The following is a 26,882-nucleotide window of genomic DNA, read 5'->3' as shown; positions in this document are numbered from 1 at the left end:
GGCGAACAGCTTCCGCATAAGTGAGGCGCCGCGGAACGTTGCCACAGTCTGGCGCTGAAAAAGCTTGCCGGACTTCCTCCCGGACTACATCAGCAACAAAATATAACGCTGGCGTCGGTTCCGTAGGCGCAACCACAAAGCCGAGCTGCCGAAGCTCTTCTCGCACCACTTCTCGGACAACTTCACGCAGAGACATGTCGTTACTCGCAGCCAGTACGGAAGTGTTCGCCGTCGAGTTGCCCATGTCATGCTGGCGGTATCGTTGATGCAGGGCCCGTTCAATAGGTGTAGCCTCTTTTGTGAACTGTGCCACTGTTGTCGGTGGATTTCTCACAAGGCCGGCAAACAGTTGCTCCTTCACTCCTCGCAGGAGATATCGCAGCTTTCTTTCCTCTGGCATGTCTGGGTCTGCCCTACGGAAAAGACGGGCCTTGTCTTCCGAGAACATAGCAACACTCTCATTGGGCTTTTGAACGCGGATTTCAAGGAGACGCTGCGCGTTTTCTCTCCTGTCAATGCTTGAAAAGGTATCCAGCAGTTGTGCGCGGAAGTCGTCCCACGTGGCAAAGCTCCTCTCCCGGTTTACGTACCACGTACGAGCATTGTCCTTCAAACAGAAATAGACACTCGAGAGTTTGTCCGCCGAGCTGGTCTTATGGTTATACTGGGCGACGCGCTCGAACTGGTCTAGCCAATCTTGGACGTCTTCAAAGGCATCACCATGAAAGCTCTCCGGGACCATAGGATTCTGTAGTGTTACTTGCGATGGAGCTGCGGTGGCCATGTTATTTGTAGGAGGCAAACGATTTCTCGAAGTTTCTTGCAGGGGACTGGACTCGGGCGCTAAGCCTAGCAGGCGACGACTGAAGCGGTGGACCGGGGTTTCGATGCGCGATGGTGATTCCGGGCTCGATCGTCGGCTCCGCGAAGGGGTGCCAAGCATGAAGAATACCCCGCACCTCCACCAGTGTAACGACGTGGTATCGACGAGTATACGTAGGAGCACCGCCAAGAAACGCACTTTATCAGTCGTCCAAGGGAACAACAACAACGTCTTCTTCGTTTCCTCCGCTTCACCTAAAAACCCGCGCTACTTCAGCGTCGTCCCCACTGACGCATACCCGCTGAATTATAGTTCTGCCAAATATAGTTGTGTCAATATTGTAATACTATATTTGCGATTCCCTTTTGTAGCAGCAAAGCGGGAAAATGCGCTTGCACCCTCTGAAACAACCCAGGATTGTTGCATAACCACTAAACAGAATCATGAAATCATATGAGTCAGATCAATTCTACCGTACAAAATCAAAAGCAGTGCTATTTAATAAACTAGTTACTATCACGTCCGTATACATCCCCTCAAGTTATCAACTCTCTAGCTCAACACTTCAAGGCTTTATTGATGAGCTGCATCACCCTTACATAGTCGTCGGTGATCTAAACGCGCATAGCCCACTGTGGGGCTACTCTCGCTGTGATGCGAGAGGACGGCTTGTAGAAAACATTCTATTCTCTTCAAGTTCCTGCTTGCTGAACAAGAAAAAGCCAACATTTTACAGCTCTACACACAAAACATTTTCTTCGATAGATCTAAGCATAGCGTCTAGTACAATTGTGCCATATCTGGAGTGGGATGTCATTATTAACCCTTATGGAAGTGATCACTTCCCCATCGTTCTAAAACTTAAAAAACTAAGTGAGTGTCATGCAGATCTTCCTCGATGGAAAGTTGACTCAGCCGACCGGACAAAGTTTCGCGAACTAACACAGCTGCCATGGAATGATATCTCTGAACTTAGCTTAGATGACGCAGTAGCATACATAACCGCGTTCATTATTGAGGCTGCATCTGTATCCATTCCCCAAACAAATGGGTCGCCCTCGAAACGACGTATTCCATGGTGGAATGAGGAGTGTAGGGAAGCCAGGAAAAAGCAAAACAAGGCTTGGAACCTCCTCCGTAACTCCCCAACCACAGAGAATCTGATTAATTTCAAGGCGATCAAGTCGCAAGGTAGAAGAACGCGCCTCCGCGCTAAACGCGGAAGTTGTAAAAACTACATAAGCAGCATCAATTCATACACAGACGAACGAAAAGCCTGGAACAGGGTGAACAAAATAAAAGGCCGCGAAACTCATTTCTTACCTTTATTAAATACACAAGGAGACACTCTTGAGGATCAGGCAGATTGTCTAGGATCACAGTTTAAGCACATTTCCACTGCATCTCATTACACAGATACATTTCTAAAATACCAGCGACTAGCAGAACAGGAGAATTTGGGGCGGAACAGCTCATTCAATGAAGTATACAATCGTCCATTTGGAATGGCTGAGTTCGAGGCCTCACTGAACTGTTGCAAACAAGTCCGCCCCAGGAAGTGACAGAATAATGTATGAGATGATCAGACACCTACACCCTGAAACCCAAGAAACACTAGTGTCACTCTTCAATTCTATGTTCTCCGCAGGCTACATTCCGTTTGCCTGGAAAGAAGCAATTGTAATCCCTATTCTCAAAGAGGGTAAGGACCCTTCCTCATCCAACAGTTATAGACCTACAGCTCTCACTAGTTGTCTATGCAAATTATTTGAGAAGGTGATTAACTGTCGCCTCATCCATTTTCTTGAAAGCCACAAAATACTTGATCCCTTAGAGTGCGGTATTAGGGAGGGTAGATCCACAACAGTTCACCTTGTTCGCATCGAGACAATTATCCGTGATGCCTTTGTCCATAGACAGTTTTTCCTGTCAGTATTTTTAGATATGGAAAAGGCATACGACACAACCTGGCGCTTTGGAATCCTCCGTGACCTGTCTGAAATGGGAGTTCGAGGCAACTTGTTGAACGTGATTCAGAGTTACCTCACCAATCGGACGTTCCGTGTTAGAGTTAGTAATGTTCTGTCTCGCCCATTTACACAAGCGGCCGGTGTTCCAGAAGGTGGTGTGCTGAGCTGCACTCTTTTTATTGTCGAAATGAACTCGATCCAGACTGTCATACCACATACTATGTTTTATTCTGTATATGTGGATGACATCCAGATAGGTTTCAAATCATGCAATCTAAGTATGTGCGAGCGACAAGTACAGCTCTGCATAAATAAACTGTCTAAGTGGGCTGACGAAAATAGTTTTAAGCTAAACCCTCAAAAAAGTACATGCGTTCTGTTCTCTAACAAGAGAGGCATACTGGCGGACCCCGCAATAGATCTAAATGGAGAACGGCTATGTGTGAGCCAGGAACATAAATTTCTAGGTATCCTTTTAGACAGCTAGCTAACCTTTGTACCACACCTAAAGTATCTTAAGGCAAAGTGCCTCAAGGCTATGAATCTGCTGAAGCTGTTGTCGCGTACATCTCCGGGAAGCGACAGGAGATGCCTTTTAAGGATGTACAGAAGTCTAATATTAACACGGCTTGACTACGGAGCAATAGTCTATAATTCTGCTGGACCTAGTGCTCTGAAAATGCTAGATCCTATTCACCACTTAGGCATCCGCCCTGCAACAGGCGCCTTTAGGAGAAGCCCTGTGCAAAGCCTCTACGTTGAATAGAACGAATGGTCATTGCACTACGAAAGGACATACTTAACTTTCTCCTACGCCCTGAAAGTTAACTCAGATGTTAAACATCCTTGTCATTCTGCTATATGCGACTTGTCGACTGCTAGGCTATTTCATAACCGCCCAGCCACTAGGCCTCCTCTGTCCCTCCTGTTGGAAGCACTCTCAGACAAAACAAGCGTCCCTCTTTTAGAGAATGTCTTAATGGCCCCCACTCGGCTTCCACCGCCTTGGCAGAGGCAAACTATCAAATGTGACATCTCTTTCTTAGAAATATCGAAACAAGCACCTGAAGCTCACATAAAACCGTATTTTCTTAATAATAATAATATATAGGGTTTTACGTGCCAAAACCACTTTCTGATTATGAGGCACGCCGTAGTGGGGGACTCCGGAAATTTTGACCACCTGGGGTTCTTTAACGTGCACCTAAATCTAAGTACACGGGTGTTTTCGCATTTCACCCCCATCGAAATGCGGCCGCCGTGGCCGGGATTCGATCCCGCGACCTCGTGCTCAGCAGCCTAACACCATAGCCACTGAGCAACCACGGCGGGTAACCGTATTTTCTTGAACTTAAAGAAAAGTATTCCTGTGACGAATATTACACAGATGCTTCGAAGTCTCCTGCTGGTGTTGCTTACGCAGCTCTCGGACCGTCATTTTCAACTTCGGGGCCACTAAACCCACACGCCAGTATCTTCACGGCAGAAGTATACGCTATACTTTCGGCTATTAAACACATAAGGCATAGAAATGTCGCTAAGGCTGTTATCTTTACAGACTCGCTAAGTGTCGTGAGAGCGCTAATTAGCTTACGAAAGCATAAGAATCCCTTTCTGAATGAGCTGTATAGCTTGCTGTGCTCCGCATATATGTGCAACCAAGTGATTATACTATGCTGGGTACCTGGCCATAAAGGTATGAAAGGGAACGTAGCTGCTGACGAAAACGCTACGTCAGTGAGTTTTAGTGACACAGATGGAAATATCCCCATTCCTGCCACAGACCTAAAGCCCTTTCTGCGCCGTAAATTAAGAAATCATTGGCAAGCAGAGTGGGATACAATAACATTGAATAAGTTACATGTTATAAAACCAAGATTGCAGAATTGGATAAGTGACAAAACAGCATGGTACAAAGAAGTACTTCTTTGCCGATTAAGAATAGGACACACTTACAGTACTTACTGCTACCTCTTGACTGGCGGGGATTCTCCTACTTGTAGCAGGTGCGGCGATAACTTGACAGTGATCCATGTTCTTACCCAGTGCCCTGCAATAGAAACAGAGAGGAAAAAGTATTTCCCTTCTGCATATCGGGAAAATATACCACTTCACCCTGCATTTTTTCTTAGTGATAAACCGCTTTTTAAACTGCAAATAGTTTTAGATTTCTTAGCTGAAACCGGCATTCTGAAAAGAATTTGGCCAGGAAATTTTAACACGTGATTACCAGCCCTTGCTTTCGAGGGCCCTCTTGATGATTTAGTGTAACTGTTGTCTCGCTTTCGTATGTTTTTTATCAAAACACAACTGCCCTCGTTCACGTCCATAATTAATCAGCGTCATTATTTTACTAGCTATATATTTACGTCATCTACAGCGAAAGTGTTTAGGCCCTTATACAGCCATGTCACACCTACCATAATAAATTCACTGTTCACCCCATTCAGAATAAATCCTTTAAATTACCATTGTGTCATGGCGCTCCTTGGCCATAACTGGCCCTTGCGCCATTAAAAACCATATATCATCATCAAGATTTTCTTTCTTACTGCTGTATTGCCACAGGCAACCTTCTTCGTGTTTCATGGTATAGTAAAGATTACGGAATAATCAACACAATGCTACAAGGAATCTCTAAGGCATTGCGTTCAGGTATTCTAGCAGCGTTTCAATTATATGCAACGAATCCAGGTATTTTTTGTGAAGCGCCAAAAGCTTCATGCGGCAATAAAATTTTAAACATTCTGACGAAAAGCGTAGGCAGGTGTGAGGATGCGCTTTGCTGTTGCCTGCCAGCACCCGGCATAGCCTCATGACGAGTTTTCTGATTCTTAACCGTCACATTGAGTTAAAAGAGCTGAAACCGGAAGAAATTTACTTTTTTTCCCCTAAGACTCGATTTCTTGGGGTGGTAATTATTATAAAACCAATCTCGAGTTTTAAGAAGACAAGGTACCATTGAGAGCGGGTATAGTAAAAACTTACACCTATGTAAAGATTAACTTTCCATAGCAAAGGTGTATTCGTGCGTGACATTAAGAATAAATATCCATCCTTGATACTTCCTTTGCTAAACTGTTTTGTTCATCGTTAGGCCTTGGAGCCATGAAAGAAGCGGCTGCTGTATTAGGGCGGTCTCATGGCATGCAGTTATGCGGAAATGTCGCACACTCAGTAACAGTAACATACGTGTTCATGACACTAAAGGCAGGCTCCAAGACATGGCAAAAGAACAAGACGGAAAAAAAAACGCCGTTGTACTGGTTGTCCTCGTTCGACTTACGTCGCTGTTTGCACAACTGCCTTACAAAGTCAATCCCTGCAACATTGCTCAATCATTGATTGTACATTTATTTTTCCTAGCTTAACACATACATCATACTTTGTGTGTGATCTAGTAAGCCAGCACGTTGTCTTTGAAGCAAATATATATATTCTTAAATAGACGACTTCGTCGCCGGAAGTACGTGTCAATAGAGCCAAAATTATTAGATTGGCTCCCACACAGCACGTTACACATCCTTCAAAGACAATATGGCTGTTCCTATTGTTTTCGAATAAAACGTTTACTAAAATGACAAATTTTTGAGAGTGACCTCAAAAATTATGTTAGCGTTTCCTTCTCAGTGCATGCCTTTTAATCCATTGTCGGGAACGGCGACAAAACATAGGTGCTTCATTAGAATTACCGACATTTTTCTAGTCAACATAGCACTCGCTAATGCCCTTACTTGCCATCCTTTCTGTAACTGTCATAAAGGCCTATATGAAATCGATAGAGACATGAAAATCTGCAGCGAGATGGCGGTCAACACTGTAGAAACAATAATTGAGGAAGTGCCCAACAAAAACATTGAAATCGGCATGAATATCAGAGCGTACACTATAGAAACAATACATGAGGAAGTCCTCAGCGACGGGATGGAAACCGGCAGAGTACGTTGCGAGCGCTGGACCGACGAGCAATACCCAGTTCATGTATTAGCCCAACGTTGGCTCGAGCCTGGACATCGTATTGGTTCCCGAAGCAACCATGATGCCACAAAGTTTGCCGTTTCAAGTAGCTCCAGTGGCGAGTATCAGCATGAAATCATTGTCAAAATTCCAACGCTAGGAGAAAGAATGTATAGAAAGTATTTTTTGTAAATCGTCCTTCCACAATTATGTGGTTATTTTTTTAACATATGGCGACTCATGAGCTTATGGCGAAAGTCAGAAGTGATTGTAAACGCCAGTTTTGCCGGTCGAGTGCGTCTGAATGAAGCGAACTCAAGAAGCACTTACAAGGGGACAGCTTTTGATATCAAATGCCGCCAAATGGCAAGTGACGTCTCAGGAAAATTCGCAAAAATGTTGAAGTTTCATGTGAGGCAAAAAATTGGCACTAGATGGACTTCAGCGAAAAACTACTAAAAAAATAAAGAAACCCCCCGCAGCTTTCTCGGAAAGAAGTATTCAAAGCTGAAGTGAAGTTTGCCCAGGTCAGAGGATAGAATCGGAGAACAACGCCTTTCCGAGTCGGTCGCTCTAACATCTAAGCAAAGGAGGAGTCTAGCATATTGCAAGGGTAGGTCCAGTTGATGGGCAAAATGTAGCTTAGAGAAGCAAATGCGACAACTTAATTCGGGCAAAACGTGCTAACGCGCAAGAAGAAATTTTCATAAACGAAGACGGAACTGCAAAGAAACCATTTTCTTGTTACAGGAAAGCCAGATGTCAATGTTACCTTTGTCCAAATATTGCAGCACCCGTTGAAGGTCCATAATATGGGTGGCATGGGGAAAAGTACGGGTATCTACCACTCGAGCCCAACCGCGTCAGGAAGCACCAGAACAAATATTATGGAGAGAGAAGTGTCTAAAAAAACCACTGAAGAAACCTTTTTAAAGGCAGTTTTTGCCAAATTTCATGCATACATGCGAATAAACATCATCGTACGTGCAAATATTGGTGTAATAACACTATGGATCAGGACTGTTTCAGTCCATATTACTAGAACCTTTCTCTAGTGGGAGTTATCGGTAACCATCACCGGTCTTAGAAGGAAAAAAAGTACGCCAAGTTGCATGCACACATTGGATGAAATAAAAAGAACAGGCACAAATGGTAGTGGTATTGCAGAGTTGTCAACACCGTCCACCCCGTGAGACGCGCTGCAGACGCAAGCTCGGCACGCGCAGTGTCCATGTGGATGCATGCCTCGTTGGTCGCCCAAGCTGCCACTCCACTGGGCGCCTTCGCCCTTTTGCGGAAATAAATGTAGGACGACGGGACGATTCATTGGCCGCCGTCGCGTCCTCCTACGCGGGCTTCGTTTATGCACTCGAGCATCAGGTGTCGCCTCGCCAGGTACGAGGAATCCTCGTTCAGACTGCCCAGTTGCAGACGGGAATCCCCGCGAGAGTGGCAGACGACATTGCGTCTGACGACGCCGGCTATTAGCACGAAGGCGTCCATGTCCTGAAAGCTCCTGACGGCCTCTCAAATCATGGCGGCTGCCTCAGCCGTACTGACCGACGACAGCTGGGCGACCTGCTCTTGTAGTGCGCTGAGACGCTGGGCTCGTTCCAGCGCTTTGACCGAGGACCAGCAGCAAGGTTTTCAACGTTCGTAAAATCAATATCAGAATAAATGCGTGACATTAATTTTGATATATTGAAGCGTTGTGCCTTCGTATCACGTGACGTCTCGGCTGTTTCACGCATGTCGCTCGTCTACTCGATCGACGTTCTTGCGACGCTCTTGGCTTTACCGTTGCTGAATGAAGAGGAAGAGTGAGCGTGACTTTGAAAAAACATGGACATAATCTGTCGAAGCTGATTGTGGATGTCAGGCGATAGCATCTCGTTATACCTGAAGAGATAAAGTGCTAAGGACGCTTGTTAGTTAGCAATAACAGATAGGTAGTGACTACAGTGACGGGGCCCGGCACTTTAACATTTGTACTACAGTGACGGGGCCCGGCACTTTAACATTACACTACAGTGACGGGGCCCGGCGCTTTAACCTCAGCCCTGCAGTCAACACTGTAGCGACGTCAATGGCCGCACTTCTTTCAAACATTCTATGCAAACAGCTTCGAGCACTTCACGGCAGGCAGTGAACTCCAGGCAGTAAGGTACTGAGGAGCGACTCCGAAATCCCCTGAGGGAGCCGCCGCGAGCCGTTCCGACGTTGGGACGGGCAGGCCGTGCCTGACCGCCTCCTCCCACTCTTCTTCCGTGGTGAGATGACCGTGGTCCCGTAACGAGGGACACCGCCAGAGCATGTGTTCTAAAGTGCAGAATGGATCTCCGCAATCCGGGCACCTGCCTCGCACGGACGCGGCGTTAGGTTGCCCCTGTGATCCACCACAGCCGCCGCGAACCGGACGGACGAACCGTATTGGGCAACGTCGACGAACGCGACCGATCGTGGATCGTCGGCGACGGATCCGAGAAGTGCGGCCGCTCGGGCCCGGCGTGTGCCTACATTGCGTTGCGGGTGCACGTTGCGCGGGAACGGCGAGACCGTGACTGCCTCCCGCGACCACGCGTCGAGCACGCACCGCCTTTCCCTGACGGGTTAAAGTCCAGCGCCTTCAGGATCCGCCTCCCCGCAGGCGAGGAAGCGAGCCTGACAACCTGGACTAACTTCTGTGACCCAACCTCATCGAAGGTGTTGTGGACCCCCAGCTGCATGAGCTTCTCGGTGCTGGCGCCTATGGGGATGCCAAGCACTTCACGGACCGCGGTATTTTATTCCAGTACTACGTGAATTTCACGATGTCAGCAACTTCCGTGCAGTAATGGAATACATTGATTGCACACATACGGATCGAACGACCGCAATGGCTACTTGTCCACGAATGTAGTACAATCTTTTGCGTATGCACTGTAACACCTATGATGATTATAATAAAGAAAGAAAGTTCACTCTAATGGAAGGGGAACGGTAAACACGTTAAAAAAGGCACGGCACATGTTCCTGCTTGTGTAGCACCAGATAATGAATATTCTACTGAATTAAGAAAAAGAAGCAGCGGGTAATTGCTCGCTTAGAAGACCGATAAACATGCAGTTCGATGAAATTTGAGAAATAATGATATTGAAGCTTCCAAGACTTTAGAAGAAAAGAAAAAGAAAATTAAGACTGAATCATCGCGACGGAACATATCACAAGTCGCTGTAGGCGTCGAAGACCCTAGCTATAACGAAATTATTTTTGAACAGCTCCGATAGTGTCCATGCAACAATGGTTGCTTGCGTACTGTCAAATGCTCATATGCTGCGGCATAAAGCTCACGGCACGGTGCGAAAACGTGCTCGGAGCGAAAGCGAAACATTGCGCGAGGACATGCATGCAGACGCGAAGTCGGTCACCGCGAACCCGTGCGATCGCTGCATTGCAGCTTTATTCTGTTATGCTACATTTAGTTACACAGACAGCTATCCCACTATAAGAACATATTTCACATAGTTTTCTCAGCGATTGCTTACGTTTCACGCAAACCGGTTCGGTGGAATCGATTGCGGCGATCGCTCGCAGTGTCCCAGCTTACTGTATGTAGTAGGCAAAGAGATAGCGTTTGTAAACCATGGTTACAGTTATGCATGGTAGGGACGCGCCTGCCACTTATAATGAACTTCTTAAACACTTCTATCTCTCGTGGTGACAATACCCTCCTCCTAACCCCAAGCTCACTAGGCCTCAGGCACTGACATTCAGACTGTTGCAGACAGAAACCTATCCCAACCTGTTCACGTTACATGCGATATATCCGGAGATTTACACTGATGACGCGTGCCCTGCTTGCGGGGATAGATCAACACTTTCGCACATGCTCTGGGGATGTATCTCTATAGCAAGCCCTGACCGCAGCTCAGCTAGGAGGGAGGCGGCCCTCCGCAACCCACTCCTGGCTGAGCAACGTTGGGCTGTCCAGCAGGCCCACGATGCGGCTGGCAGGCTAGGCCTGTCGGTCCCGTCGTGGGACCGGCCCGCGACGTGCTAATACGTGTTCTGCAGGACTGTAAAATAAAAGTTAATCAATCAATCAATCAATGTAAACCATTCTGTGCTTTCTGTTTGTCCAACATGATTATGTTAAAGGTAAAATACTGCCATTTCGAGAGTACTTGCAAAATTGTTCAGGAGGGCTGCCGCGTAGTATGTTTATTTAACCTTTATTTAACGCCGACGCATGTGAGGCGCTTCCGACAGATGGCGACTCCGTAAGTCGTCCTCGCCCCCAATACCGACATCTTTATAGTGACGGTCCCGTAGGTGTAGTGTTGTTAAAGCGACGGGCCCCGTCACCGTAGTGTGGATGTTGAAGTACCGGGCCCCGTCACTGTAGTGCAGATGTTAAAGTGCCGGGCCCCGTCACTGTAGTCACTACCTAACAGATAAGGCCGTGAGCCCTGTGGTTGCTGTGTCATTGCAGTTCTTTCTCGATTTCGCGCTCTGCAAATTTAACTCCTTTCGAGGGCATGTACCATGCGTTGGGGTATGAAGATCGGTCCACTAAGTCACAGCCTATGATTGAACTGTTTTCGAAACAAACCCACCTTACACAGACAGATTACTCAGCCGACGTAAAGTCGTGAAAAAAGCAAACAGAAAATTAAAGAGAGGTTAGATTTCAGAATACGCCTTCGGACTCGCATAATCCACCCGTTTGGATATGCTCGGCACCGTGCCGAATTCATGCCTCCTGTTCGATTTCACTTAAGTGACCAGAGCCTGAGCTTGCGCGTCACGAAATGAGGTGTCCTTACGTCAAATGCAAGCGGACATTCAAACGATTATATACTTGTGCTTCAAACTTGGTTCCACCTCTTAAATATAAAATCGGGTCCTACAACAGTACATGTTTCAACATTTTGAAATGTTCCCGGCAGAAGTTTCGATTATTTAATTATTCAACGAAAAATCCTGCATCGAAATCGGTCAATTGATTAAGCACTAAAATAATGAATAAATAATCCTTATGCGAAGAAAAATTAATTCACCATCCGTATCTTACGGTGCCAGCGCGGCCCCGTTGGAAAAAACGCAACGGCACAACCCTCTATGATATATAATATCTTTTCAACGCAAATGGCACGGGCTCTACTGCTGCGCTTCAGGGGCAATCCCACCGTTACAACCAGTTTCTTGCGTACTCCAGGGTAGCGTACCGTACTGCTGCCGAGGAGTAGCGACGCCTGCCTTTCGAAGCTCGACCGACATTACTTATTGGGTAGCGTAGCGTTGTCGGCGGGCTGCAGGCATCCGTTAGACCATGGCGACGGAGCAAGGGCGAGACGACGATTTGCTAGTACGAAACTTGCACTGTTTATTCAAAGGTAGTTGAACGAAAATAAGAAGAGCATGAAGTATGAAGTATAAAGTATATCTCAAAAGTACATTTCGGAGCCCCTTAAATAGGCTCGCTACAATCGTGTGGGCGGGATCTTGCTTCCGTCGATGACACGTGACAGGCACAGAGAGAAGGCCCCTCCTCCTGCATTACCGAGCACGGGAAGCAGAAGTCGATCCTCTTTTCGACGAATCCGTGGAGAAGGTCGGGTGAATGACCTCTCCGGCGCCGTAGGGTCCGGCCAAGAGAGGGTAAGGGGATGACGTGAGCACCCACGGTGCCCGACCAAGTAGAGGGGAAGGGGATGACGTATTACCCACGGTGCCCGACCAAGTAGAGGGGAAGGGGATGACGTAGCACCCACGGTGCCCGACCATGTAGAGGGGAAGGGGATGATGTATCCCCCACGGTGCCCGACCAAGTAGAGGGGAAGGGGATGACGTATGGCCCTGGTGTCCGACCATACCTAACAGACTCTCCGGCAGGGGAGGAAGATCCCGACGTGTAGGGGCCACCAGCCGCTGTACGAGGGATCGGCGTTTCGGTACCAGAATTCCCCGTAGAGGTCACGAACCCTTCGTTCGTAGCAGGTAGATTCCGGGGAGTGGTCATCCGTCCTCGTAGCGCTCTTGTGACTTTTCTCCTTGGTCCGGTCCGGTGAAATTGGTCTTGCAAGCAGGTCTCCGTCTCCTGCGTGGGCAAGCAACCACCCCAGAAAAGTGCCGGACCCACAACCTCAAAGCAGCGAGCACAAGGCCACTCTCCCCCAAGACACACCCGGCTTTTAACAAAAAAGAAAACCCGCTACACCTTTCCCATTTCCTACGCGCGTCCTCCCGCCCTCAACACTAAAACCAGCCATTTCTTGAAAGCGTTAGGACGTGGTCATTAAATTCAGCTAACCGTCGGCTTCACTTCGGAAAACATATGAATGCACGAAACAAAAAAAAATGCCACGGAAACGCGGGTGAGCATGAGGCTTTCGATACTCTAGGGGCAACGACTTAAATCGTCGGCATTGCCGTTAAGCTGACACTTCTTGAAGCAGCGATATAGCAATTAGCTTCTGCACCGCCGACACTACACGAACCGCATGTTTCCAACCTATCGCAGTACCGTACTTATCACACGTATTGGTGCCACTGAACAGTCTGGCCATCTTCACAAGTACGTAATCACAAGCGCGCTAGTGTTGTGGTCACTATTCAGAACGCGTACTTGCATCGTAGGCAAACTTTTCATTACGTCTACTCACGTTTCTTCCTTTAGTCCCTTCAGGACACGTAGCTTAAACGAGCAACTAAAATTACGTAACTTACGCACTCCGCAGAACTCTTAACAAATTGCGTCTGCTAATAACTCGTTCTACGCACGCTCACTAGAGAAGTCAGAATACGGCTGCCCTCAACACACACGAGCAACCCAGTCATAATTCTGCTTCCTTCCTTCCACACAGTACACGCGCTAATGGAAGTAAGACCGCTTCTCGGTGCAAATCATGCACCAACCGAAGAATTACGCGGTTACCCTAAGACAATAAAAAACGCATAAAACGAAGAAGGTTAACTAAAACACACACGCGTTACCATAGGCCTCTCAATGATAACCTTGACACTCAGGTTACTTACGCACACAAATTGAAAGCCTTTCTATTATTAATGAACACCTCGCGATACTACATGTTTACAAAAAACCGCGTCTTTCAAATCTCGAGCTTCTCTAAAAAAACACAAACAGAGCTCATACCTCACATATTGAAATAAACTCTAGTCTCAAATCGCGAAATTTTCCAAATGATCAAAAATAAAACAAAACACTTCATTTCTACAGAAGCTCCCTTGGTCTCCCGTTTCAAACGTTTTTCACTGACTCATACTTTGAGCCGTACTCGAGGGGGTCGCGGACCGAAAGCTACTCTGGCTACGGAGGAGCAACAAAAGGGCTGACTCACTATCAGCTCCCCCAAGACGTTAGAGTCCCCTGCCAATTTGCGTCCTGGCGCCCCGCTTTCATAATGACCTCGATTGACCGCGTCGCTACTCCCCACCTGGTCTCGTCTTGACACCTTGCGCTTCTTTGTACTGCACGCTGAGCTTTGAAAAGAACGACGAGGAATTTAACTACCCCGCGCCCTTTTTCCGCGTCCGTGCAGAACATGCTCCTCGGTCCCCTTTTGACCGGTGGCTCGAACCTGTTTGATGCGTCAACATCGTCCGTGACGACCGCACCTTTCTTCTCGCTGCGCCGTGCCTTTTCGCGCCTGTTGCGTCTTTGGCTTCGCTACTTTAGCCATCGCATTCCGAACCTCACGGCGCTTCTTTCTGCAGCGCTTTCTCTTTGAATTCTCCTTCATGTCGCCTTCTGGCTTCTCGTGCTGGCCGTTACACATCTCATCGGCCCGGATCGGTCACTTGCCCACACAGTCTGAGTGATTATCATTTAAATCGACTCTATCTTTGCCTCGACTGGCGGACACCTCAACCGACTCTGGCACACTGCAGCAGGCTTTACTCGAGCTATGCAACTCGCACTCTTGCGAACTGCCCTCTACTGCATTGCCCAGCTCGCGCTGTGCTTCGACACATAGCCCGTCGGTCTCGAGCGCTGTCTCACATGCACAGTCCGAATAATTCCTAATGAAATCATCCATCTCTAGGCTACCTAGACTGGCGGAGAGTCGCACCGATACCTGAACCATGCAGTTGTTCTCTCGTGAACTACGGAGCTCGGCATCCCGAGAACTACTCTCAACTGCATCGTCCAGCTGGCACCTCACTTCGGTACGCAGACCTGACTCGACCTGGGTGCTCGCGTCCGTGAAGTCCGCAGTATTCTGTACCTTGCTGACGACCTCGCTACCATGAGATGCGACGCACACGTGCGGTAACTGTGCCAATTTGTTCGCAGCTGGCCTAGCTGTCTCTACAGTCCTCTGTTGGCACAGCACCTCGTCGCTCTCACTCTGGCCTTTAAAAGCCTCTGTTGCCACCAAGGCATCGTTAGCAGCTAGCCCTTTCCGTTCGAGTATGACTGGGCCGCTAATCTCACAGGCAATACTTTTCTCGTCGGCTTTTGGCGAAAGTCTGCTAGATACATTCTGATTCTTTTGCTCTGTACTGCCTACAGAATTTTCATACAGGCGTTGTCTTTGTTCCTTTAACTGCTGAAAATATTGTGTCTGTTTTTTCAATGCCGCTACCGCTTTCTCGTGCTTTTGCTTACGTTCTTCTGTTGCCTCACGTGCAGCACGCTCGCGCTCCTCTTTTGCCTCACGTACAGCGCGCTCGCGCTCTTCTTTTTCCGCTATGCGCTTACGCTCTTCTTTTCCTCAAGGCGCTTACGCTCTTCTTCTTCCTCAAGGCGCTTACGCTCTTTCTCTTTAATGCTCTCTCTGTGCTCGGAGCCAGCGCACGCAGCCTCTCCAACCACTCCGCAAGCCGCCTGGCCGTCCATCTACAGCGAGAACTATTCAAGCATCGTGCGTCGCGAGCGTTGTGCCGCAGCGCCAAGCGTATCCGGCATTCCGGCAAAAGCAGGCGACCTGGGTGTTTCGACGGATGGGCGGTGGCGTACACTAAACTTGCACGTTGACCCTTGTTGGTATATCATGATGGAGTCAAAAGGCGCAGCGCATCAGAACAGGGCAAAAGAAGAACGATTAACTCGATGAAGAAGTGTAGCGAATAATTGTTGCTCTGTATGCTCTTTCTGTGACATTTTATAGAAACAACTTTAACAATATTGCAACTATTACGAAAAATATTTGTTCGTCATTCAGTTGGAAAAATTCTCGGTGACGTCACCTAGATAGCCAACCGGGTTTAGTTAGCCAAGCTCCCCAAACCAATGTTTTCTCCAAACTGACATCAATTGGGCTGAAAACTCGGGAGAGTGGCGTCGCTGCGATCGGTAGCTATTTACCTCTTTAATACCTCATAATAAATTACACGCTTTACGCTGACTGCTTGAATGCGACCCTTAATGATCAGAAGCACCTACCCTAACGACTCCGTACCATTGTCCAAAATCGTCAGAATCGTTTCAGGGTCCCTTCAATTTTATTTTAAGCATTTCTTCTACTGTAGTCACTAATAATTTCAATTTGCTTACGCTTCGACTTTGTTCATACAGCGGTCGTCTACGCCTTGTTCTTTTATTGTCTACGCAACAATATAGATTGAGTTTGTGTCACTTCTCAATTACGCATTATTACTGCTTTTCTTGACGTCTTTATGACTGAATCGAGCCTTTTTTCTTTCATGTTTATCAGCCTTAGATATCGCTTTGATTAGCTGCAGTAGCCTATCACCACATTCGACTAGCTTCCAACTCTCAATAGTTATTCTGCCTCTTGAAACCTCCCGCAAACAGGTACTACTTCCTCATTATCATCACCATCACTACCACCATCATCATCATCATAATCATAGCACTTATCTTCATCCTCATCGTCGCTGTAGTCATCATCAGAATACCTGAAGCTACAGCAATGAAAATCCCCGTGGTTTTGTCAGGCAGACAGCCTCGCTGTTAGCAAAAAAAAATGTTTTAACACGGAGATGGAACCCACGGCACCGCCACGTTTTTTAGGCTAGTTGCACACATTTTTCTCATCTGTACTTTGACGCTTTAGTCTTCCTAACAGTATTGATGCTGAACATTAAAACAAAAGGCACGATTGCTGATTCTCGTGCTAAGGTCGACAAAGAAGAAGTAATCTACAGGGCGTTGGTGGAGTCGGAGCGTCAAGAACAACAACCAAGTCAGAAGCGATAAGAAGACTCAACAAGTGCAAAAGTAAGCTAGAAATATCGACTGGCGTCTCCGGTGATTGCCAGGTGCGTGCATGTTCGCGAAAGGCTCGAACCGCTGAACAAGGGGGAATGGCGAGTGTAAGCTAAATCCGATGGCATCTTCGGATGGTCTCTGTGATCCCCGCGAATGCGAGCCGGCCGATTTCTGAGGCCGCTAAGCCACCAAATCTAGATCTCTTGCGTCAACCGAGCTGCGAGCTCATTTGCCTCACGTCACGAGGCAAACTATACCTAAATTCTGAGCACTTGCACTAACAAGGCATATCATTGAACTCATAACATTCTGCCTTATGGCACATTCGAATGCTCCTTTTTAGGCCACCCCTGCGAACAATCAGTGGTCCTTTAAGAATGAAAGCTTTATCGTGGCAATAATACTAACATGGCGCGTTACGATAGTGTTAACAAGTCCTCAGTAATGTGAATATGAAGAAATTTGTCTCCGTAGTTCAGCTTCATTGTCATTTTACGCGACCATGGAAACGCTTTGGAAGCGCTCTCAAAGGTCTGGTCTAATCTGCCATTATTGTGCACAATTGTCTGCTATACTCATTTGCTGGTTGGTCTCAACGTCATTTTAGCAGCCACGCGAAAAGCTTACGCTATTCTTTCGCTCTGGGGGCTCGCGTAGTGGCCATCTGCAACAAAATAAAGCACAAGCCCTGAGCGCCTAGCTCTGTGTCACCAGTGTAAGGCTAGCTACCCGCGGTGCAATCTGCAGTGAATTCCTATCGATAGTCGGAGCACAAAACACGATGCACGAGCGTAGAGTGAACGATGACAAAATTGCATGGACCGCGAACTGGACGGGAATACCTGCCGCGTACGTGAGATGGTGAGGGAGAAAATACTTGACGTCACATTCAAACATCGCTTCGCAACAGCCTTCGCGTCTAAAGGCGGAACCGCATGGCACGATTTCAGGCGCGATTGCCGCGCGGATGGTGGGACGCGCGCGTCATTTTTACGCGTGCCCAGCATGATCCGTCATGAAAACGCGCCGCCGCGTGCTGCTGCTCGGAGTAGAAAAAAACGCGTCGCGCGGCGCGTCCGCCAATCAGAGTTCAGGTAAGTCACGTGGTATTTGGTCACGTGGCAGTTAGTTTTTTTTTTCGCTACCAGATGGCCCTGCTCTCTGCGCATCTCGACGGAACTTCCTTGGCGCATTTTTTTTCTCGGGAGAACTGGCGCGCGCGTCAAAGAAAGCACGTGCTGCCGTGATTTCGTTCGCACATCGTGTTGGTTCGCGCATCGTGTTCACCTAAAATAAACAAAGCAACCTTCAACGAGGCCCTAATAACTAACGTGGAGAAGCGTCGCGTCTCATCGCTAATGCTGGCAAGAGAATTTGAAATAATATTACTAGTCCATGGTGCTCGCTCGCTTCTCAACCATGCAGACCGCACCCACATAGGCCTCCTGACCTGCATTTTCTCTTGATTCACTATCAGCGTCCCCCTTAATAGTAGCAGTCGCCTCTTCTGCTGCGTAGTAAGCGGCTGACAATCCTTTTTATATGAAAATTGTAAACAAGCAGCGGCCTCTCAGCATGCGGAAGGTACGTAGTCACAGTTTCGCACACAATATTGCTGCTTGAAATTAAGCTTGATAAATACACTTCGGAAAAAGTGTCCCTATCCAATTACACTAAGATTATTTTTATTGTAGTTTTCTGTAAGTTTAAGGGCATATTATGTATGCGGTAACAGAGACAATGCATGTCGTTGAGAGTTGTGTTGTCTGGCAACCCGGACAACGCGGTGCGACAGCGCCGCTTCTTTTTTTCGTACGGGTGCTCGCGCGTCGGCGGCAACACAGGCGTTTGCCGCGTATCACGTTTTTCGCTCGCGAAAAACGCTTTATGCGGTTCCAGCTTAAGACAAGCCGGACGGCGAAGAAGAAAGTCCGGATTACGAGCCAATTAATGCACCACTTTAAGGGTAAACAGTTGGAATAGCTTAAATTTCATGCGTCAACACGCTTGATCGCTATGAAGGCATGCGCATGATTGATTTTGGAAGAGCTACTCATCTGTCCTTTCAGGTACAATGGCAAGCGGTGACCCAAGGAAGTTCCCGGTGACGACTGGTCGGGCAGACTCGTTGAATCTGTGCGACGTAGGCTTGGCAGACATCGAAGGAATAAAGGGCTTCTTCTCGGGCCATGCCGTTGACCACGCGTCACCCTGCAGTGCGACTGAGGACCGAGCGTGTCATATCGTTCGACACTTCACAGCGTGGAACGAAGTGCTTTCCCAGGCCAAGCTCGAACTGCGAGAAACCCCGCGAACGCGCAGCGGGCTGACCGTAGCGAGCATCGACTGCCCGTACGTTAGGGTCCACTCGCTGGACACACTGCACCGGGTCGCCACGCTGCTGCACTGCCTCGTCACGAAGCATCACTGCGTGACGCATGTGGACGTCACGATGGGCAGGCTGAACTTGTACGACGAGCTCCTGTGCGACGCCCTGCGTGGAAATCAATTCGTCGAGTCGCTCAAGTTGCGGGACTCGTTCAGCCGGGGACTCGGCCCCCACAGTAACTTCTGCGTGGTCGTCCCGACCCTTCCAAACTTGAAGCATTTCGAGTGTACCAGTGATGCGGAGTGCCGGCGGTGTTTTCTGGACGCGCTGACGTCCCTCTTGTTGACGACGAGGTCGCTCACGTCTCTCCATGTCCCCAATGTAATCATGAAATTCAGGGCTACAAAGGCGTTCTTGACAGCGGTCATGGCGTGCTCAAGCCTGAGGGAGCTATCGATGAACTTTGCATTCGAGTTCTACGCCGAGGAAGAAATTTGTGCTACTTTCGCGGAGTACCTGAAGAGTTCGACTGCCTTAACGATGCTGACCTTTGTGGGACACGGCTTCCTTTACAGCACTAAGATGCAGTTGATACTACGAGGACTCGAGAAAAACAGGACGATCACCAGACTAGATTTCAGGGCAGCGTTCGTGTCGGAGCGATGTGTGGAAGCCGTAGATAACATTTTTGCAAGAAATACAACGCTGCGCAGTATCCACATTCCACCCAGCCATCCTGGCCTCTACAGTTCTTACCTTCAGAGGGGTGCTTTCATTTGGGATGTCTTGTTGACATCAATCAGGGAGAATGAGACGCTTCAAGAACTTACACTACCATTGAACATGTGGAGGCCACAGAAGTGGGCTCTGTTCTTTAGAGCGCTTTCGACGAAGCACAGTCTAAAGCACGTCATCATAGACGGGGTCGCCACGGACGCCATCGCGTTGCAACAAGTCTGCGAGGCCCTACGAGAAAGTGGCGCAGAGGAGAAGGTCGTTTTTGGACCAGGGCTGGGGGCTTCCTGCTATCGGCACGATTTGGATTTACTCAGGTACCATTGTTTCCGCGACGTCATCGCCTCACAGGCAGATGACGGAGCCGATGCTCCGCCGCTTGGCAGGCTTCTGCACCAGCTGTGTTCGCTGAACCACGTGACATCGCTGACATTGACTATTAATCCTGGCACGAACAGGGAGGACCTGTCGTCTGCTCTCACAGACTATGTTGGAACAACGAGCACGCTCAAACAACTGCGGCTGATCTCCGTGTCTGTTGCCGAACCGGACAATGAAACTGACCTAGATTGGACGGCCGTGGTCGAGTCGTTGTCACGGAACAGCAGCTTAGCAGAGCTGTGCGTCAGCGCGACATGCATGCGTGAGGACGACTCTGGGCGCATGGCTGACGTGGTCAAGCACAGCGAAAACATGCGAAGGTTCTCCCTTTCGGTACAAAAGGTCTGGCACTCTGCGGCGTTTGCGAGTCGCTTGTCCAACGGCATATATCGCAACTACAGCCTCATAAAAGTCAAATTTCCTGGTTACATGAACAAGGACTCGTTTGCTGTCTGGGACACGGCGCGGAGGAACTCCCGGCTGGTGGCCAGTGCTTCGCAATTCCACGCAGGAGCTAATCCTGACAGGTATTGTACCAATAATAAGTACCAATGCAACGGCAAGTACCAATAATGCAACTGCAGCATTTCGACAAAAATAGTCGCAAGGCTCGTGTCGGGAAAAATAACGCGTGCTCTTATTGGTTTCTTGAATTTTTATCGTTTCGTTTAGACCTGCCGCTTAACGCTGCCATTGAAATGCCCGAAAAGTCCCGCCGTTCTTATTAAAACCACTCGTTGGCTTATCCACTGTCGCTTATATAGCATTCGCTATTAGGCGGCGGAACAGCTGCTTAGAAACAAATGAGGACAGCCTCTTCAAACAGCCCTAACGAGGTCGCGACCTCATTTTCCATAGGGTCAAAGAGAGCCGAGGTTAGCTTAGAAAGTGCTCCAGGAAGTGATGCGTTTGCCCCTTTTTGAAACATAACTCCTCAATGTATCCACTAGATGAGTGCATGTGCTTTCGATTTTTAATTGCCTTGTCTTATCGTGAGAGAGAGAGAGAGAGAAAAAACATTTATTAGAACCATCGAGGTGGTTGCTCTTGAGGTCGAGTGGGTGGTGTCCTCATTCCAGGACTCCACTGGCCATGGCTGCTCGACGTACTTGCTGGACGAGAGCTTCTTGTCCCGCCAGGGTATCGCCGCTCAGCTGTACCTCCCACCGCTCAAACTGCGTGCTAGGCGTCTTTAAGTGTTGAGGTTTGCCCCCGCACCCCCACGAGATGTGGAAGAGTGTAGGGCGTGTGTCGTCGCACCAGGGGCAGATGCCGCGATATGTATGTGGAAACATTTTGCTGTATTTGTGTAGGTTAGGAAATGTGTTTGTCTGAATAAGTCGGAGAGCTACGGCATCTTCACTGCTGAGCTTTCTGTGAGGCGGAGGATAAATCCTGCGGTTGAGTCACTGGATCTCGAGTCGGTCGCAGTAATTGGACGGCAGGGGCATGAAGGTAAATGGTGGGGATTGATGAGACGATTCGTCTTGCCCCGCTCGGTTGATTAGCGCTCGAGCTAGGGCGTTCGCCCTCTCGTTCCCCTCCAGACCCGCGTGGCCCGGCGTCCACGTGATTTGATGGTATTCTTGCAGCCTCGGGCCTAGAATCTGAGCCGCCAGCAGCGGTGTTCGTCCATTGGTAAAGTTACGGCAGGCCTGTTGCGAGTCCGTAACGACATGGACTTCCCTGCCTACCCTGTCTTCTTGCTTTATTACCAGTGCCGCGGCTATGGTCTCAGCCGCAGCTGGGGTCTCTGCCCTTACGGAGGCCGCGAGGGTCAAGGAGTTGTCTCTTCCGTTCACGGCGGCTACCGCAAAGAGGCCCCCTACAGGGTGCGCCGCCACGTCCACATACGTTACGTACGGGTCACCCTTGAATTGTCGGCGCTGTCTGTCGACGCGAGCCTTGCGTCGTCCTTCATGGAGTTCATGGCTCATGTGCTTCGGTATCGGGTTCGCCTTGACTTTGCCTCTGACCTCAGACGGGAGTGATCGTTGCCCATCGAGGGCACGGAGCTCCGTTGCCGTTCCGGTCCGGTGGAGGATGGCTCTGCCCGCCGCCGTCTTCTGCAGTCTGGTCTTTTGCGAAGCCATAACCGCGTCCGACAGCTCAGCGAAGGTGTTGTGGATCCCGAGGGCCGCTATCTTCTCGTTTGAGGTGGTGACAGGGAGACCCAGGGCCGTTTTGTACGCGCCTCTGATGATGGCATCGACTTGTTCTTGGTCGCGTTTGTTTAGCGAGTGATAGTGATACGGCATGCTATACGTGATTCTGCTGATCACCAGAGCCTGGACGAGGCGAAGCGTGTCCTCTTCTCGCATGCCCTTGCGGCTTCTTGTAATTCGTTTTATAATCCGCGAGACCTGGTTGGTGGCAGACCTAAGGGTTTGGATGGTGTGGGAGGCTTTCAGGTTGCTCTGGATCCAAAAACCCAGAATCCTAGTCTTATTGCCCTCCGTGATCTTCTGGCCCTCAAGATAGAGGTCGATAGGGCCGGGAGACTTGTAGATTCCTCCTCCGTGCACCCGGATCACCTCGGACTTTTCTGGCGCACAACGCATCCCGCTCGCTGCCGCAAATCTCTCCACGGCCGTCGCGGCCTCTTGAAGGGTCGCCTCTTTTCGCGCTAGGGAGCCCTTGGTGGCCCAGAGCGTGATGTCGTCTGCGTACAGGGCGTAACCTAGGTCGGGGATCTTCCGCAGCTCTTTGGTCAGCGCTAGCATCGCGACGTTGAATAGAATCGGGGAGATTATCGCCCCTTGCGGTGTTCCTTTGTTCGGCACGTCGATCGTATCCGATCGAGTCTGGCCAATTCCGATGGTTGCCGTCCGGCCCGTCAAGAACGATTTAACGTAATTAAAGATGTGCTCCCCGCAGCTGATGTCGTTCAGTCCCTTGAGAATGGCCTCGTGAGAGATGTTATCGAAGGCCCCTTTTAGGTCGAGTGCGAGCAGGAGATGTTCTCCTCCCTTCGGGATGCCCTTAAGAACTTCTTCCCTTAGGATTAGGAACGCATCTTGCGCAGAAAGTCCCGGCCTGAAGCCAAGCATGGTGTGCGGGAAGAGGTCACCGTCCTCTATGTAATGTTGGAGGCGGGTTTCGATGACCCTCTCGTACAGCTTGCCGAGGCACGAAGTCAGCGAGATGGGACGCAGGGCGTCGATCGCGGGCTTCTTGCCGGGTTTGGGAATGGTCACGATTTCCGCGTGTTTCCACTCGTTCGGTACGTGGCCCTTGCTCCAGAGTTCCTCGTTTAGGTATCCGGTGAAGTCCTGGATGTGCATCGGTCTCAGGTTTCTAATCATGGCATTGGTGATTTTGTCAACTCCGGGAGCAGTGTTGCGCTGTGAGGCTCGTGCCGCGGCATACACCTCTTCCTCCGTGATGGGAGCGTCCAGTTCTGGTCTTGGTTCTCCTTCATATTTTAGGAGGCAAGGTTGTATGGCGTCGCTTCCAAGGTATCTGGTTATTAGGGTGTCAATCAGATCCTGGTCGTTTCCGGGGAACTTGTGAGCGATTTCTAGGAGCGTCCGACTGGTTGTCGATTTCGCCTTGTCGGGCTCAATCAGGCAACGTAGGATGGCCCACGTCTGCGCCGTACTCAGGGTACCCTTGAGCGAGGTGCAAAACTGTACCCAATTTTGATGCGTCAGCTCGTTTGCGTAATTTCTGGCTTCGTCTGTTATTTTCTCGATTCGTAGACGTAGCTTCCGGTTTAACCGCTGTCGCTTCCACCATTTGAGGAGGCCATCACGGGCTTCCCACAGGTGTAAGAGCGGGCGGTCGACTTCGGGTGTCTCGACCATGCGCTGGATGGTTTTAGTGGTTTGGATGTGGGCGTCCCGGAGGTGCTGCATCCATTCCGCTATGTCTGTTATACCGTTTTCGGGCGGGGGGTACTGCCTGAATGCCTCCCTGTCCGTAAGCCTAATTTCGCCAATTGTTCTCTTGAGTTTCGGCGTGGATACCGAGATGCTGAGGATGTAGTGATCGCTGCCCAATGTTTCGCCCAGGTGCGCCCATGAGTATTCCCTTACGTTTTTGACAAATGACAAGTCCGGAAACGTGTCTCGACTTACACTATTGCCTACTCGGGTTGGTTGGAGGAGATTGGTTATCAATTCGAGGCCCATTTGGTCAACCGCATCGAGGAGCGACCTCCCCTTTTGCGTGTCTTGTTGGTAGCCCCAAGTCGTGTGTCTAGCGTTCATGTCTCCCACCACAACCAGCTGGTTGCCGCCAGCGGCTCTCACACTCTTGTAAATGATGTTGCGGAAGTCGTCTTTCTGAGCCCTCGGTGGACTGTACAAATTCAGGATGAAGGTGCTACGTCTACCCCTCTTCTGCGGGAGGACTTCTACTAGTACGTGATTAATGTCATGATGTTGATAATGTTGTCCCACGGCCGTCACCGTTTTGTGAACTAAAACCGCGACCTTCGGTGATCCCGCGTGTTTAATTACGTAGTAACCCCGCAGCCTGATCGGCTGGTTCCCGACCCCCTGAAGGCAGATGACATCGGGGGGGTATAGGTGATTTTTGATGAAAAGTTGGAGTGAACTTGCCTTCTTGTTGAAAGAGCGACAATTCCACTGCCAGATCACGAGGTGTTCGGGCGCGCTGCGTGTGGTATTAGCCATTGCTGACGTTCATGGCACCGCCATCACAGTTTTCGGCGTCCCTGACGTCACCCGTGTTGTTTATGCGCCTGTACGCCTTGATGCGTGGGTTGCTGCTCTCGTCGTCGACTCGCTTGCGCGAGCCAAACTCAACCTTGCGTATTCTTCTTTCAAGGTCTTCATGGCTAAGTGTGTTCTCCTTGACTTTATTGTTTAATTCACTCATCTGGTAAAGCATCTGTTGTATTGTAGCATAAATGCCTTCGAGGGTGACTATACTTGACTGGCCTGCCGCTGCCGAGGCCGCACCGGGTAGCGATGAGGGCGTGGTGGTTCTTGAGGGGGCAGGAACGGAGATGGCGGGCTGGTGGCCTTTAGTGCCGCTTTGCTGCCCTGCCTGTGTGTTGTTGCTTGTTTTGCTTAGCAACGCTTCTAAGCGTTGCATGCGTTGGTTTAGGTCGTTAACCTGAGCCTTCAGTTTTTTATTTTCTTCCCTGATGCGCGTACATTCTGGAGAGCATTTACTATTTTCACTGGTATTTTGAGCGGAGGAGGTACTAGACTGATTCCGGCTCACCTTGTTGTGGTTGGCTTGGTTCTTCTTGCCAGATTGGTTCTTCGGCTTCGACGTGGATGCCGAGGTCGAAGGCTGGCGCTGCCCTCGCTGCTCTCCTGGCTTTGGCCACTCCGAGCGGAGTCGGGACCTGGACTGGGACTGGGACTGGGACCGAGATCGGGATCGGGACCGGGACCGGGACGTTGACCTGGACTGGGCCCGGGACCTTGAGCGGCTCGCCGAGGATTCCGAGCTGAACCACCGCAGGCGGCTTCGTCTTGGCCTTCTTCCATCAATGTCGTCGTCTTCCTTCCTCCTTCCGGGCGGAGGATGCTTTTTGGTGGTAGTGTTGTGTTTTAGATTTTGCTTGCACTCGCGAGACCCCGTGGCGTGAGCTTCGCCGCAGACGGCGCACTTGAGCGAGCACTCGTGGCCTTCCGTCGGGTCGTGCGTCCCGCAAGCGAGACAGATCTTGACGTTCGGGGTAGGACAACATTTCGTTACGAGCCTTGCAGATGAGCTATTCCAACAACTTCCTTCGTACGAATGCATCGGCTCGACCACGCTTTAACATGTTATCACTCCTATTGTATCACGGTGAAATCTTGAGTTTACCGACTTCGACTAGATGTAAACCTGTCCCGGCACATATCGCGTTTTCGACAGGACCACTGCGGCGGCGCTGGAGCGGGTCTTGCGGCACCGTGCTCTGCTGGAGGAACTTGCCGAAGTCCAGTCCATCAGCGAGGACGAGGCAGCGGACGCTCTCCGAGACGAAGTCAGGTCCTTCGAAAGCATGCACGAGTTCATGCGACTCGCAGGAGTCGTGAAGGAAAGGGTCACGTGTCATCAACGGGAAGACGGGCGCACGCAGCTCGACGACCTCAACGAGCACTGCTGGATCGCGATCCGGCACTACCTCGCCCTTGGTGACGTTGTGGACGAATGCGCCCAATCAGAGTCGAACCGCGCGTGACGTACGCGCGATGCTGTCCTTTGTTGTATTTTGTCTCAGAGACGCGCCCTCTGACCAGACAGACAGTCGAGAAAAAAAAAAGATAAGAAATCGCACATACTACGCGTGTTTGTCTTTACTCGCAGGGGCCATCCACCGCAAGATGCCGTAACCTAAAGACAAAAAAATCACTCAAAAAGAGAAGTTCGTGAAAGCAATCTAGCAAAACACATAAGCGCGCGTTATTGTGGTTCTGGTGTGGCTGAAAGGCAAATTTGGTGACACCGCGTCTGACAGTGCACGCGGACGGGCCTCGTCCTCAAACTTTGCGCTGGACAAACGGGGACAGAGATGCATGAGGACTAGCGCAAAGTTTGACG

At 49.6% G+C, this 26,882-nt stretch overlaps 1 protein-coding gene across 1 annotated transcript; it reads left to right on the top strand.

The window, feature by feature from the left end:
* The first annotated feature begins 16,855 nt into the window (after positions 1-16,855).
* On the top strand, positions 16,856-26,612 carry LOC135913437 (uncharacterized). Its single transcript, XM_065446009.1, has 3 exons — positions 16,856-16,936; positions 18,997-20,899; positions 26,214-26,612. The coding sequence occupies exons 2-3, from the start codon at positions 19,002-19,004 to the stop codon at positions 26,521-26,523; spliced, it is 2,208 nt and encodes a 735-aa protein (XP_065302081.1). The 5' UTR covers positions 16,856-16,936; positions 18,997-19,001; the 3' UTR covers positions 26,524-26,612.
* The last annotated feature ends 270 nt before the right edge of the window (positions 26,613-26,882 follow it).

This window comes from Dermacentor albipictus, unplaced genomic scaffold, assembly GCF_038994185.2.
Source record: "Dermacentor albipictus isolate Rhodes 1998 colony unplaced genomic scaffold, USDA_Dalb.pri_finalv2 scaffold_15, whole genome shotgun sequence".
NCBI lineage: Eukaryota > Metazoa > Arthropoda > Arachnida > Ixodida > Ixodidae > Dermacentor > Dermacentor albipictus.
The sequence above is the reverse complement of the archived record's forward strand: the minus strand, read 5'-3'. Positions and strand labels throughout refer to the sequence as shown.

Excerpts from the sequence above, each read along its gene's own strand:
- LOC135913437 (XM_065446009.1), top strand. The coding sequence starts at position 19,002 with ATGGCAAGCGGTGACCCAAGGAAGTTCCCGGTGACGACTGGTCGGGCA. Across the intron at positions 20,900-26,213 it reads GCAGGAGCTAATCCTGACAG|GACCACTGCGGCGGCGCTGG; the intron begins GTATTGTACCAA and ends CGTTTTCGACAG.